General features: G+C 36.4%; 1 protein-coding gene across 5 annotated transcripts in view; it reads left to right on the top strand.

The window, feature by feature from the left end:
* Crppa (CDP-L-ribitol pyrophosphorylase A) overlaps window positions 1-16,745 on the top strand; it is a 196,928-nt gene that overhangs the window by 23,060 nt on the left and 157,123 nt on the right. For all 5 annotated transcript variants that reach the window (XM_090332284.1, XM_090332282.1, XM_090332286.1 and 2 more), the window contains exon 3: window positions 19-168. In XM_090332284.1, coding sequence (XP_090188410.1) covers window positions 19-168 — 150 coding nt within the window. The remainder of the gene's footprint in view (window positions 1-18; window positions 169-16,745) is intronic.

Genomic DNA, 16,745 nt, shown 5'->3' with positions numbered 1-16,745 from the left:
TTTTTTTTTGTTCTTTAGGCAGCAGGGGCAATCAGACCCCTTGTATCTACTGTTATCAGTCCCTCAGCGGATGGCTGTTTAGACCACTCCCTGGAACGTGCCAGACACAGAGCCAGTGAAATGCCACAGGCTTTTCAATTCAATGTGATCTTCGAAGCATACCAGCAGGTAAGTATCCTAAGTTAGTGAACAGGCTGCTGTTGTGTTGTGGCTTCCTCAAACCATGAGCACATTTGGGGACATAGAAACAAGTGGCTCAGCATATAGTCAGCCTTACCTTTCACTTTTGGCTGAGACTGATTATAATGAGCAATAAGGAGATGCAGCTCTATCTGCAGATACCAGCAGAGTCTGGAAGAATCGATTTGACAGGAATCCTTTGACAGGTTACACAAAGCACACCCTCCCCAACTTGCAATGAAAGTTAACACAGATATGTGCACTTTTTAGGAAGAAGGAAGCCTAATAGAAACTTAAGCATCTAAGATAGTTACTGGGATTGGTCACATAAATACCTTCTGGCAAGCATTGTTCAGTATAAACATTGCTGTTCATGCAAATAGTCTAGGCAGGGCTAAGTATCCCTATCAGATAATCACAAAACACTGGCCTGGGGCCTAAGCTTTTACAAACAGGTCTTTTTAGGACAATACTCTTAGGCTCTTAGGCCTGTAGATAGTAAAATTTTTGCATAGCTTAGGCATCTTAATTAATTTTAGTTTAAGGTAAGAAACTAAGATTTGTGAAAATTTTATTGTTACTAGAATTTCTTATTTCTGTTTTGTTTGGAATCATTTCTTGTAATGATTTTTATTACTCTTGGTTTACCTCTTTGAATAGGCAGTTACTCACTGCCACGTATTGGGCTTATTGGAAACTTCTTAGTGTCATAGTTAAAATAACGCATTCAGGGATTGTCTGATATTAGATTGCTAGTAGTTGCTATAAATTGACCTTTTTTTGCAAGATAAAGGTAATATTAACATTTTTTTCTTTATTTTTTATTGTAATGTATAGAGGGGTTACAGTTACATTCTCCAGATAGTAGGTACTTTACTTCTCTCCCATTGATACCTCTTCTCATGATTTGTCCTCATTCCCCTCTCTCCTACCCCTCCTGATCATTTTGTTTCTCCCCTTCCCTTTCCTATTTCAAATAAACAAAAACTGTATATACAATATGCCAGGTAACAAAGTCAGATACTGTGACAATATGAGAATAAACAAAGGGCAACAGAAGAGAAGAAAAATAAGATAGTATATTAAGAACAACAATCACACAATAAAGCTCTTGTTTCCATATCTCTACTAAAAGAACATAGTACATATAATTAAGGCAATGGGTAGTAAGCCCCACATGTGTCATGTTATTAATGATCTCAACTCTGTATTACTCTTTCTATTTTTAAAATGAGATTGATTATATAGAAATTCATTTAATAAGAATAGTCTAGAGTGGTTTTCATATTGTTAAAATAATCTGGAATACTTTTTAGAATTTTGTTATTAATATTAATTGTGTACAAGGTATATGAAGTTTTGAGTTCCTATTTTTGTTTTTTTTTTTGCCAGTGTGGGTCTTGAACTGAGGGCCTGAGCACTGTCCTTGGACTTTCTCAAGGCTAGAGCTCTACCACTTGAGTGAGCCACAGCACCACTTCTGGCTCTTTTCTATGTATGTGGTACTGAGGAATCGAATTTGGGTCTTGATGCATGCTAGGCAAGCACTATATACTAGGCCAAACTCCTGGCCCTGAGTTCCTATGTTATACCAATAAATCGTGCCGAGCTGCATACATAGCCATCTCTGTGTGTGTGTGTGTGTGTGTGTGTGTGTGTATGTCCTTGTTGTTGTATCTTGTCCTGATTTCTTCCTGTACCTCTTTTTCTCCTTTGTTACCATGATGTAAACGTATGTGCTATGCCACAGTGAACCAAAACCTTTGAAACTCTGGTTTAAATTTATCTCCTCCCTCCTTTAAATTGTCTGTGTCAAGTATTGTATCACAGCAATGGAAATTCTAATCAACACCTACAATATATTCATTGATCATTGGCACAACTTGGATAGTGGAGAATGTAGTTGGAATATTAATATTTGTATGTGGAACATATTTGAAGATAAAACTGGGATAATTCTCCCCTTTTGATTGTATACAATGTATCAAAGGTAGGCTCCACGATTTGCTTTGAAAAATCAGAATGCAGATGCAGGATACAGACTAGAGATACAGTTTTTGAGAGGGAAAAGAAAGTAGTATGAGACTTCTAGACATATAGTTTTGAATCTTAAGGAGAAATATACCTGGGACTAAGAGGTGAGAGGCTACACTTGCTAAATGCACTGAATCTTCACTTGGACTTGTAAATACCTGATGTGCAACTGAATTTAGGATAAAGCTTGAAATACCTTCTTCCCTTTTTGTATCTGTCTCTTGGTAATTACTTAAGCTTGTATCAAATTCCCATTCTACTTTGTATGTAGGCATAGTAGTCATTTTAATAGTGACTAAATGGGCTTTAGACACTTACTGAAATCTTACTAATACTGGTCATGGATAGATCTTGTCTTTTTGTCCCCAAATGTCTTTACTGTTGCTTTAGTGGAGTTTCTTATGTATTATAAATACTAATCATTTCTTTGTTTTATGCATAGCACATATCTTCTTTGTTCTGTTAGCATTGTCCTTTTTTTGTGCTTCCATTTGATTCAGACACATGCTCTTCAGTTTTAGGCCTTAAAATTTTATTTTCTGGTGAGTGGTAGTTTTATTTATGTTATAATTTTACATTTTACATTAGATCATTAGCCCACTTGAAGATTATTTAAAAATAATCTGCAATAGCTAACAAGTTAAATAGAAAGCCCACAGAGTGCAGAAGATCTTCACTAGCCATACAACAGACAAATGCCTCATATCTAAAATATATCTACAGCTAAAAAAAAATTGAATCTCTCCAAAACAAATCTTCAAAGAAACAACCATCCCATTAAAAGGCAGGATAAAGACTTAAAGAGAGAATTCTCTGAGGGGGAAATGGCCTATAGACACATGAAGACAATGGCTTATAGACTCATGAAGAAATGCTGGACATCTCTGGCCATAAAGAAATGCAAATCAAAACATATCTAAGATTCTACCTCACTCCAGTTAGAATGGCCATGATCATGAAATCTAATAACAACAGATGCTGGGGGTGGGGTGGGGTGATGTGGCCAGGAGGGATCACTACTACAATGTTGGTGGGAGTGTAAACTTGTTCAACCACTATGGAAAGCAGTATGGTGGTTCCTCAAAAGACTAAACATAATGCTCCCCTATGACCCAGCTTCCACTACTTGGCATTTACCCAAACTTCCAGAAACAAGGACATACTAAATAGCACAACAGTGTTCATTGCAGTACTATTTACCATAGCAAAGATATGGATCCAACCAAGATGCCCCTCAGTAGATGATTGGATGAACAAATTTGGTACTTATACACAATAGAATTCTATGCTGCCATGAGAAAGAATGACATCTCCCCATTTGAAAGGAAATGGAAAGACTTGGAAAATACATATTAAATGAAGTAAGCCAGACCCAAAGGAACATAGGCTCAAAGGTTTTCCTTATTTGTAACAATTGGTACAAACCTTGGACTCTCCTAGCAGAGGATTACAATAGCTCAAAACCTAGGTACATAATGTCATATAGGATGAAAGTAAATGAAAGGATCTCTAGGATATGGAAACAAGAGCTTTATCTTGTGTGATTGTTGTTCTTAATGTACTATGCTATTTTTCTTCTCTTTTTTTGCCCTTTGATTAATCTCATATTGTTACTGTATCTGATTTTGTTACCTTGCATATACGTTTATTTGTTTATTTGAAATTGGAAAGGGAAGTGGGAGAGGAAACAAGATGATTGGGAGGGGGCAAGGGGAGGGAAATGGGGGCAAAAGTATGAGAAGGGGTATCAATGTGTGAGAGATAATGCACCTACTACCTGGCTAATGTAACTGTAACCCCTCTATACATTATCCGTATAATAAAATATAAAATTTTCTGCAATAAAGGGCTTCCACTAGGTTGTTTTCATCAGCATTTATTAAACCATGCATTGTTAGTTATTTTCAAATTCTAGCATATGATTACTAATATGTAGTTAGAATGAATTTATCACTCATTTGTTTCCTGTGAAACTATTTCATTGGTTTGTTAAGTACTTTCAAAATTATCTCTGTAGAAAATGAAGCCAAAGACCAAGCTAAATTGTTGAGGCATGATTTTCTTTTTTTTTGTATATTTTTTATTGTAATTAATAGAAGGGTTACATGATACTTGCCAGATAGAAGGTGCATTATTCACCTTCCACCTGTATTGGTCTCCATTTCCCTTCCCCCCACTCCCACCCCTCATCTTGTTTTCCCCCCTTCCCTATCCAATTTCCAATAACCAAATACAAATATATCCGATATATCAGGTAACAAAGTGAGATACTGTAACAATATGAGATAACCAAGGGACAACAAAAGAGATGAGCGATAACATAATACCTTAAGGACAACAATCACTCACTATATGGCTTTTGTTTCTATATCCTAGAGATCCTTTCATTTAGTGTCATACTATATGGCCTTTTGTATCAAGGTTTTGCTCTATTGCAAATCTCTGCTAGGAGAGCCCAAGGTTTCTACTATGACAAATGAGGGAAACCATTGAGCCCAAGTTCCTTTGAGTCTGGCTTACTTCACTTAATATGATTTTTTCTAAGTCTTTCCATTTCCTAACAAATGGGGTGATGTTGTTCTTTCTGACAGCAGTATAGAATTCCATTGTGTACAAATACCACATCTTGTTGATCCACTCCTCAACTGAGGGACATCTAGGTTGGTTCCATATCTTGGCTATGGTGAGTAATGCTGCAATGAACATTGTTGTGCTAGTGGATTTAGTATGCCCTAGTTTCTGGATGGTTGGGTAAATGCCAAGTAGTGGAATTGCTGGGTCATAGGGGAGCTCTATGTTTAGTCTTTTGAGGCATTGCCATACTGCTTTCCATAGTGGTTGAATGAGTTTGCACTCCCACCAACAGTGTAGTAGTGATCCCTCCTGGCCACATCCCCTCCAGCATCTGTTGTTATTAGTTTTCTTGATCCTGGCCATTCTAACTGGAGTGAGGTGGAATCTTAGAGTTGTTTTGACTTGTATTTCTTTTATGACCAGAGATGTTGAGGATTTCTTCATGTGTCCATAGGCCATTTTTGTTTTTTCTTCAGAAAAGACTCTCTTTAAGTCTTTGGCCCATCTTTTAATGGGATGGTTGTTTCTTTGGAGATTAGTTTTGGGGTGATTCAATTTTTTGAGCTGTTGATATATTTTATATATGAGGCCTTTATCCATTGTGTGGTTGGTGAATATCTTCTCCCACTCTGTAGGCTTCCTAATTAATTTTCTAGCTATGTCCTTTGCCATACAAAAGCTCTGCAGTTTAATGCAGTCCCACTTATCCAGCCTTTCTCTGATTTGTTGTGATTCTTGGTCCTTCTTAAGAAAGTTTCGACCTGTGCCAAAGAGGCCTAGTGTATCTCCTGTTCCTTCTTGTAAAGTTTTCAGTGTGTCCGCTTTTACGTCGAGGTCTTTGATCCATTTGGAGTTAATTCTAGTGCAGGGTGACAAAGAAGGATCCAAGTTGAGTTTTCTGCAGGTGCTTAACCAGTTCTGCCAGCACCACTTGTTGAAGAGGCTATCTTTCTTCCATTGTATTTTTTTTGGCTCCCTTGTCAAAGATTAGGTGGCCATAGGTCTGTGGTTTAATATCTGGGTCTTCAGTTCTATTCCATTGGTCTTCAGGCCTGTTATTGTGCAAGTACCAAGCTGTTTTGATAATTATAGCTCTGTAATAGAGTCTAAAGTTTGGTATTGAAATTCCTCCTGTGCTGTTCTTTCTGCTAAGAAGTGTTTTTGCTATATGGTGTCTTTTATTATTCCATATGAAATTTTGGATTGTGAGGCCTGATTTTCTATCAGTCTAGCCAATGGTCTATTAACAACCGTACATGGCCGGTCATTTTTTAACCTAGGGCATCTACACATGGGTTTATTTAAAACTGCATTTGTTTTCTTCCAATAGACTATTCTGAGAGATAGAAATAATTAACATTTCTCTTTCAGAGAATGACATCCTGTTTCTATTTCCTAGCTGTTTAAGTAGCAAGGAAGGGAAATCCCATAGTAGGTACCCTGGTGTTTTATGAGCTTCCTCAGGTAAGCTACCAGGAAGGCCCTGGAAGAATGACTCACATCCTCAGTTACAATACCATGCAAGTCTATGTGCTGCCACTTGCTTTAATGCATAAGGCAGGCAGATGGGGGAGAACAAGAGAATCTGAGGTAGCACATCTATGAATTGTGTTTATTATCAAATATCTTTGTTTATATTTCTTCTGGATTGTTTACTGCTAATGTTTGGAATTACAAACTTGGGAATTAAATTAATGTGTTTTTTTTCGGGGGAGGGTTGATGTAAGAGTCTTACTCTTAATAAGTATTCCATCCTTTGATTATACCTCCAACTCTTTTTGCTTTCTTTTTTTCACATAGGGAAATCTTGTTTATTACTTAGGCCAGTCTTGAATAGCAACTCTCCTACCTATGTCTCCCATGTAGCTAGAATTATAGATAGGTATAACCATATAACCATACCAAGTTTTTATTTAGATTTTTTATACTTAGAGTGTTTACATGTTTTGAACATTTGTTGAATACTTTTAGCTTTGTGTATTATATAATTTTCAAAATGGTATTGTTTTAGTTGTTACATAATATTACTTAGATTTATTTTTTGCCAATACTTGATCTTGAACTCAGAGCCTTATGTTTGCTAGGCAAGGCACTCATGTAAGCCATAACTTAAATTCTTTTGCTTTTAGTTTGTTTTCCAGGCAGAGGGTCATGCTTTGTCAGGCTAGCCCTGAATTTAGATACTTTTACCTTTACCTTATGACTAGCTGGGATTATACTGAGGTACTTTATGCCTGACTCTATCTCATTGAGTAATATGTTCTGTTACTTATTTTTTTCTCTTTGGAATATTGAAATTATAGCTTGTTAGTTTGTTGAAAACTTACTTTTAAGTTTTTACTTAAATTCTAAGTGTTTTACACAAATGATCACATTTGAAGATTATGACACATTTGTCCTTTTCCTTCTAAATTGTATTTATGTCTGCTTTTGCTGGGATCATGGTCCTATTATGTTGTAAAGCAACAAATATTGCAGTAGTGTAATGAATGCTTTTATGAAAATATAAAGAAGGGATTTTTGGTAGCATAAAATATGGCATGTATTTAAAGCTCTGAGTTTATTTACTGTATGTCCTCTGGAGTAGAAAGAACTATTCTTAACTCTAGAACACTGGAAAGAAGACTACCGGAATTTTAGATTTCAACTTTTTTCACATTTTTTAGGGACATCTTTAAAAGATATGAACATCTATAGTCATGTTAGACACATTTGGAAAATCCAATGTGGATGCAGTCTAGTTGCAAATGTTTTAAAGATTAAAAAATGACAAGTAAAAAATGAGACAGAAGATGTAGAAGAAGAGCACAGTCAGAGGTTACAAAAGATAAGTTACTTTCTTCTAGCAGTTTGTCTTGAGTTCACACTGTTGTCCTGGGGAAAATAATCACATCCTGGGAATGGATTTCAGTTTGGAAGATTACTGGAAATCTCTTGTTTGTGCTTAGCTGGTAAGAAAATTAAAGCTGGTATTTGGTAACATTTGATGAAATATTAAATCTGTAGGATTTCATATGTGTTGCCTAGAAGACGTATATACACTTGACAATATTTTGAAGTAAATGTACCCTGAAGACTAAAATGACATGCAATTGTTATACCCTATTGTTCAAATGCACATTTATAAATTGCATAGACAAGATGTAAATGTTAGAAATATGAAGTAAATATTTCATACAGTTTGTAAAATCAAGTGAATGTTGCAACATTATTGTGATTATCCATAATAAGTAATTATTTTATTAGATGGCAGTTTTGTTGAAAATATTATTTTAAAAACAATAAAAACAATGGTCACCTAAAAAAAAGAAAATTAAAGCTGGCGAATGGAATGTGTGAGAACACATTCTGTCATAAGTAGTAGGCAGAAGGGACTTCTGGCATTATCAAGGGCTGTTTGTTTTATCTCTTAAACCCTGACACCTTTGTTAAAGAGTTTGGCAGGATATGTTGCTTCTGCAAATGAATAGAAAGGAATTTAAAATGTATTTTCTTCATCATTTATTACTGATTCTGCCTCTCAAATCAGGTGCTGATTTTTGGAGGACTGTGTGTGTGGGGCCATGCATTAAAGGACTTACATAGATAGATTCTGGAGAATTAAATAGCTTACAGTGAAACTTCTGGTTTTGTATGTGATGAGAACTCACAGACATCAGTACCAAGGTAGTTCTCTAAGGAAACTCTGAGGGTGGTAGAACCACAGGTGAGCAAGTGGTACCTGGAATTGTATCATGAGCTGTTTGTGTACCATTATTTAGGGAGAATGAAAAAGCTTAAAACCAAAAGGTCTTTAATTCAATTTAATACTAGAGTAAATCTTGGTGGCATGGGTTTATCTGAAATCAGATGAGAGTTCCCTGGATCTCAGTACTTTGAAGCTAATTCATGTAGTGTATATATTGTCATCTAGGTATTAACTCAGTACTTTCAAACTCATTTCCTTGGTAGATCTAAGAGTTTCACTTCCTTGAATTTTTGGCTCTTTTATTTTAGAAAATTGCAGTATGATGGGAAAACAAGGTGAGGATGAGAATATATATTGCCAAGAAAAAATATGAACTTTACAGTCAGATCATGACTTTATTCATCTCTTTATCACTGTTGTGTTAATTCACCTTTCAGCTGCATTAATATGAACATACCTGAACATATCTGGATTATTTGCTATTCGTCCTTGGTAGACATTACATGTCTGTACAGCCATCTTACTCTTTTTTTTTTTTTTTGCCAGTCCTGGGCCTTAAACTCAGGGCCTGAGCACTGTCCTTGGGGTTTCTCAAGGCTAGAGCTCTGTCATTTGAGCCACAGCACCACTTCCAACTTTTATCTATGTATGTGGTACTGAGGAATTGAACCCAGGTCTTGGTGCATGCTAGGCAAGCACTCTACCATTAGGCCAAACTCCTGGCCCCTACAACCATCTTACTCTTTCTTCTTATCCTTTTTTTTCCATTTGGAAAAGAACACATTTTTAGAATGCATATGGGTCTCTGCGATGTAGCAATTTTCTGAGTTTGGTGCCAAAGTTCTTTGAGTTTGTAAAATAACTTCTCCCCTATTCATACCAAAAAGCATTAGCCATTGCCAAAAGATATAGAAGGAGAAGTTTTACTTTTAAGTGGTTTTGGCAAGGTTTGGTTTATCCATATGTTGTCTTGAACATTGAAAAGTTACATGTAATTTCTAAAAAGGATTACCTTTATACAAATATTAAGCTAGCATGCATATGAACTACTTTTGAAACAGAAATGAGCCAGCTCTGAAGTAGCTATGGGAACCATACTCTACAAAATTACATTCCCTTGAAATAAATGAACATTATACATATATTTTTACTATTATTATTATTATTATTGATTTATTTTTGTCGTGCTAGGAGATTGATCCTAAGCCATATTGCATGCTAGGAAATTACCCTAGCACAGGGACAAAATACCAGCCCCAACTTTATAAACTTCTAATAAAAATTTAATGTTTTCATTACATATTATTTAAAAGTTAATGTCATTGTTTTGTTGATATATATTTTTCTTATTAATATGGTTAGTGTGAGGCATTGATAATTCTGGTTATGTGTTATAGATGCCATTTTACATAGCCTTAGATGATTAAAGTCATTTCCCACTCTTGAATAAACAATTTTTTTATTAAAGAATTTACTAACATTGATTTTTACATCATATTTTAAGTGACATGTTTAACAAACAAGTGTTCAAGAAGGGAATCTCTATATACAATCACTGGCACTTCGTTTTTAGAACATAATCAAAATTAGGCTAAGGGTTTGTATATCATAGATACATATTAATTTATGAAATAAAACATTATGTCTATAGAGTCATAGGTTTTTATGTCTATGTAGTTGTGTTTATATTTCTAATACCATGTCGATAACATTGGGTATGCAAATATTGAGTCCTCGCTCTTGTACTGTTTGGATCTAATAGCCACATATTAAGGATATCATGTGCCCTTCTGTTCCTTTGGTCTTGACTTGTCTCATTCATCATGATTCTTTCTAGATTCATCCACTTCCCTGCAAATGCCATTATTTTATCTTGTCTGTTGGCTATGTAGAATTCCACTATATATATATGTATATATACATATATATACATATATATATATATGCGCCACATTTTCTGTATCCATTCATCTGCAGTAGGGCATCTGGATTGTTTCCATCACTTGGCTATTGTGAATAGTGCAGAGATGAACATAGCTGAGCAGGTGTCCTTATAATATCCTGGGTTATGATGTTCATGGTGGATGCCCAGAAGTAGTATGGCGGGATTGTAGGGAAGGTCAATTTTCAGTTCTTTAAGAAACCTCCACACTGCTTTCCAGAGTGGCTAAACTAGCTTACAATCCCACCAGCAGTGCAGTAGGGTTCCTTTTTCTTCACAACCCTGCCAGCAACTGTCATTGTCTGAGTTCAGAATCTTGGCCATTCTTGTTGGGGTAAGGTGGTATCTTAGGGTTGTTTTTATTTGCATTTCCTTTATGACCATGGATGTTGAACATTTTCTCATATGCTTTTCTGCCACTTTAATCTCTTCTTCTGATAAGTCTCTGTTTAGTTCCCTTGCCCATTTAGTGATTGATTTGTTGGGTTTGCAGGGGAGGGGGATTAGTTTCTTGAGTTCCCTGTACATACTTTTGCGACTATGCTTTTATCTGTGCAGAAACTTTTTATTTTTAGGTAGTCCCATTTATTGAGTCTCTCTCCAATCTATTGTAACCCTGGGATTCTGTTCAGGAAAGTCTTGCCTGTGCCTATGAATTCCAGTGTCTCTCCTACTTTATCATGTAGCAGTTTCACGGTTTCCGGTCTGACGTTGAAGTCTTTGATCCACTTTGAGTTAATGCTTGTGCATGGCGAAACGCTAGGGCCAATTTTTAGTTTTCTGCATGTGGCTGCCCAGTTTTGCCAGCACCAATAATTGAATAGACTATGTTTGTTCCACTGTATATCTTTGGCTCCTTTGTCAAATACAAGTTGCCTATAGGTATGCGGTTCTATTTCTGGGTTTTCTATTCTGTTCCACTGATCTGGTCTGTTTTTGTGCCAATACCAAGTGCTTTTTATTATTATAGCTCTATAGTAGAGTTTGAAGTCTGGTATTGTAATACCTCCAGCATTGCTTTTTTTGCCTAGAATTATTTTGGCTATTCTTGGTCTCATTCCATATGAACCTTTGGATTATATCTTCTATTTCAGTAAAGAATGTCTTGGGATTTTGATGGGGATTGCATTGAATTTGTATATCAATTTTGGCAGTATAGCCATTTTCATTATGTTGGTTCTCCCTAGCCATGAGCATAGGATGTCTTTCCATTTCCTAGTGTCCTCTTTAATTTCTTTCATTAGGCTTTTATAGTTTTCATTAAATAACTCCTTTACTTCTTTGGTTAAGTTTGTATAGCCTAGATGATTAAAGTCATTACCCACTCTTGAATAAACTTATTTTTTTCTAATTTTTTAAGGACTACTAGAAATCTTTTACTTTCCCTGAGAATATTTTGGGTAAGGGTTTAATGAAATTTATGCCCATGTTTGAATATTAAGTTACTTTTATATTTTATTAAAAGTTTTTATTTTTGCCAGAAGTGAGGCTTGAAGTTGTTTGGCTTGCCTGATCAACTGGCATTCTACTACTTGGGCCATCACTTCATCTTGGGATTTTGCTAATTAACTGACGATTTAGTTTTATAGACTTTTCTGCCTAGTACCAACCTCCTGAGTAACTAGGAGTACAGTTGTGAGTTACTAGCAGTATGTGCAATTTTTTTTTACTGTGTGTGTATGCATGTATGTATGTGTGTGTTTGAGAAATTTCTATAAAATATAAAAACATATAAAAATTGCTAGATAAATCATTGCACAGATTGTGTAGTATTGGGCAATATTGTGTTTGAGAAGTAACAATTGCTTTTTAGTAGATTTTATCTTTGGAAGATAAAGCAAGCCAGGAGATTCATTTTGGTAGCGAATACTGGCCTTTGTGTCCAAAGGTCTGGTAATAATAATTAATTCTTTATCTTACTGAACTGAAGCATATTTAATACCTATTGCATTTTTATTCACTAGGATATTGCTACCTTCATCTCGTATAATTTTTGCATAGCAATTAACTCCCAGAACCTATTGTTCATTGGAAAAGGAATACAGACCTATTAAGAGGTTCAAAGCCTCATTTCCTTTACATTGATTGCAGTTGGGTCTTGGGCTACCTCTTGTATCTAAACTGCTCTTTGGAGCAGACTTCATCCATACCTGATTGCCATTTGAGTTGCATTTCAAAGCCAGCCCGGGCAGTAAAGTCTGTGAAACTCTTACCTCCAATTAACCACCAGAAAACCGGAAGTGGCTCAAGTGATAGAGCTCCATGACTGACAACAAAATTATATTTATACTTATATTTATATTTAAGTAGTTATACAAAAGACTTCAACCGATCTGTGTGTGAGTATAATACATCTTGATTATTGTCACCCCTTTCATCATTCTCCCCCATCCCTCCCAATCCAATCCCTTTCCTCAGTTTTCTTCATTTGGTAATGCACTAAACTTTCTGACTGTGGTCTCCTCCCTTCCCTGTTCCTTTTACTTTTCTTTAAAAATTTTTTTTGTCAGAGTAATGTATAGAGGGGTTACAGTTACATTTGCCAGGTAGTAAGTACATTACTGCTTACACATTGATACCCCATCTCATGGTTTTTGTCCCCGTTTCCCTCCCACTAACCCTATTCTTTTTTCATCTGAGCTTTTCATCCTTCTGGTTTCACTCTGAGCTTCAGTCCTTATGTTGAATACCTTTTTGATATACATGCCTTAGGGGAAAATACATTTATTTATAAGACATAAAGCAGATGCCTATTTTTTGATGGCTGGGGTTTAGCCAGACATTCAAAAAACTTCTATTAAATGTATGTGTTTAATGATATTAAATTCTTTTCTTGGGCACTCAACTCATTTCTCAGCCACAATAGTCTTTAAAGTAACCAGAAAACTGCAAGGAAAAATTTTATATCCCCTTTTCTCAGAGTACCTAAAATTGTGAACTTTCTTTACCCCTCAGTTAATCTCAAGTTTCTTTGTAAATTAAAAACAAAAGGAGTAAATATCCAAAGTCTCCTTAGGCTGATAAACAGAGGTTACATCATTTTGTGCTGTCTGTGTGTTCCTACCACAGAATATTAAATGGAATTAAGAGTGGCAGGAAGTCAGAGAGACCTTTTTTTCCCCCTTTCATTAACAGTAGGCTAGTCTCCTTACCACATTCCTGCTTCTGATGGAGTGTGGAATGCTTCTGTGCCTTTGTTTTCAACCTTATTACAAGTCCTCATGTTGTATCATGTTCTGGCTTATACTTACAGCACAGCATCATGTGTAGAGAAATGTTGAGTAGTATGCTGAACTCTCCATTTTAAAGTCAAGGTTTATTCCCATGATGTCTTTGTTAATACAGATGAAGGGATTTATTAGGCGCTAGATATTTATTTAGTTACTTGTGGGTGTCAGAACTAGGGCTTGAACTCAGGGCCTGGGTGCTATCCTTTGGCTATTTTTTTCTTCTGCCCCAGGCACTATAGCTCCACTTTTGGTTTGTTAGTGCTCAACTGGACATGAGAGTCTCATGGACTTTCCTGCCTGAGCTGGCTTCAAATTGAGTTCTCAGTTATCAGCTAGGAAGAGAGCTATCACCACCTGATAACCGTTCTATTCTCTACTTCTGAGTTTATGGTTTTTAGTTAGAAGCCAGGCTGTAAGAAAACACTCTGAGGATGTGTCATAGACCCATTGAAGAAGGAAACATGGAGCTTGATTTTAAAGCCTTCTGTCATACTTGTTTTCTCTATCTGGGAAAACATATGACTTTCTTCTTATGGTCTCCTACCTCATCTCTTCTGTTCCCGGAGTTTGTGAATTATGAGGCAAACCTGGAAGGTCCTTAGAGTTAGGGTGCTATTGGTGTGTACCAAACACTCCTTTCCACAGAGAGAAGTTTGATACTGGGTATTTCTTCCAAATTCTGTGGCACTCTGCTTCAGATGATACCCATACCCTAATATGTCTCAGCTTTTTCTAGATGTTTAATTTGATTTTTTTTCCATTAGCCTGATGGGTTGGACCTAAATTGGTTTTTGACCTTTTCTTGGAGGGACTATATCTGTTAGTAGAAATAGAGAATTACTACAAAACTAATACTTCATAGGGAATTGCATAGTTGTTGGAGACCCAGAATCTTCCAGTTCACCACATAGCTGGTGTCACATGTCTGTTTACATATACTATATATTTCTGGCAGACACAGTAGTAGCATTACTTAAAGTGTGGCCAAATCTTAATAGCATTTTTTTGTTTTATTTTTAGTTTTCCTCCAGCCAAGGTAGATTCTGCTTGATCTAAGAAGGTCTGGAATCACAGGTGCTCACTTAATGTATACAATTCACTTCTATAAGTGCTAGCCTAGAAGTAGAACAGGATATATTTATTAGAGGGAGAATATTACAGTGATAAAGAATCACTGGACTTCTAATTTGGACTGCCTGGGTTTGATCATAATGTACAGGTCATTTAACCTGCCAATGTTACTTTCTTTAATAATTAGGATTAAAAGCAGTGTCTACCTTATGGAAGTTTGGATGATGTAACTCATGTAGAAGACTAGTACTTTGGGTGGTGAGTGTGTCACCTGTAACCATGCACAATGTTCCCTCAACTCTGACAAGAAACAATCATTCACTGTTCACCTTTATTCAAGTTGACTGAGTTTTGATTGATCTTGCCTAGGCTTGACTGGGTGGCTCTGCCTATAAATGTAGGCTTGGCTGTACATGGCTTTATAATGAGTGCTGTAGTCATGTTGCTCTATTTCTCCTGGGGCCCATGATGAATGGCACCAGTTACTTTGGAGAGGTTGTTCCATCATTGGCAGGATATACAAGATTATAATGGAAAAGATGTGATGCTTTGGAAGGAAGAGGCATAGAGTGAGCTTACAGCTATTAGCACTTACATCACTTCCAACCAATTAGGTTATATGACTAGCCCTTGCATCAGTGCGGTGGCCCAGTGTACTTTGCATCTATTAGACAGTGACAAGACTATGGGTGCAGTATTTGGCAAAATAGCTGCAGGAACTGCACTATTTTTGTGGTTTTAGTGGTTTTATACACTTAACTGGTGGTATTTATTATTTTTTTCTCAATTAGCACAAAATTCTTAAAAATTTTAATTGCAGCATTTCAGTCACAAGGAGTCACAGGGCTCCTTGTGGAGCCTTCCTATGTGTACATTGTCCTACTTTTCTAACTCCTTATATCTTCCATGTTACTTATTTCTATCAGTAATTATGTAGTTCATTGATTTGCCTGCTTTCTTGCCTGCCTGCCTGACTTCCTTACCTCCCTCCCTCCCTCCCTCCCTTTCTCCCTCCCTCCCTTCCTCCCTCCCTTTCTCCCTCCCTCCCTCCCTCCCTCCCTCCCTCTCTCCCTCCCTCCCTCCATCCTTCCCTCTCTCCCTCCCTCCCTCCATCCTCCCTTTTTCCCTCCCTCCCTCCCTCCATTCCTCCCTCCCTTCCTCTCTCTCTCTCCGTCCTTTCCTCCTTCCTCATTTCCTTCTTTTATGAAAATTTAGAGGTCAGATAATACCACTAATTGAATATTCATCTTCTCCTTTTAATATTATGTTGGTTATTCTGAATCTTTTGTTGCTTCATATAAATTTTAGCATTAATGCATGCATGTATGTATATATACATTTATTTATTTAGGTATTTATGTATTATGTCTTGAGGTTTGTATGCTGGGCCTGGGTGCTGTCCCTGAACATTTTTGCTCAAGGTTAGTGCTCTACCCCTTTAATGGCAGCTCTACTTTTGGCTTTTTTGAGTGGTTAATTGGAGATCAGAGTTTCATACTTTCCTACCCAGGCAAGCTTTGAACCATGATCTACAGATTTCAGCATCCTGAATATCTAGGATTAAAGGTGTGTGCCACTGGTATTTGTCTCCATGTCTAATTTTGCCTGTTAGTATGTCTTAAATTGTTTGTGGAAGATAGACATTGTATGGTGGGTAAAAGAACTTATAGTAAATAGGATATTAGTAGTTTGAGGGTAAAATGTTGAGATGTTCTAAGTAATGGGATTACAGGACCTCCATCTTTTTATGAGCCTATTTCTCTGCGTGGAAGTTATAAGACATAGTTTGTTGGTTTCTGTAGATGGGGCAGGATAGCTAGAGTGGGATACAATTAGTTATTTTCAGCTAATTGGACATTTCTATTACTTCAGGTCAGGTGAGATCTGGAATATCCTTAATCGTGTAGGCCTTGGTTAGCTAGTTGCTTCTGAGAGAGAAATTTAGTGCTGGGAGGAGCAAAGAAATTTTTCTACAGTGTTTATCTTGAGAATCTAGGGAAGCTCCTCTATGGAAAACTGAACTGAA

Source organism: Megascapheus bottae, chromosome 5 (assembly GCF_031878675.1).
Source record: "Megascapheus bottae isolate mThoBot1 chromosome 5, mThoBot2.hap1, whole genome shotgun sequence".
NCBI lineage: Eukaryota > Metazoa > Chordata > Mammalia > Rodentia > Geomyidae > Megascapheus > Megascapheus bottae.
This window is presented reverse-complemented; position numbering and strand designations above follow the sequence as displayed.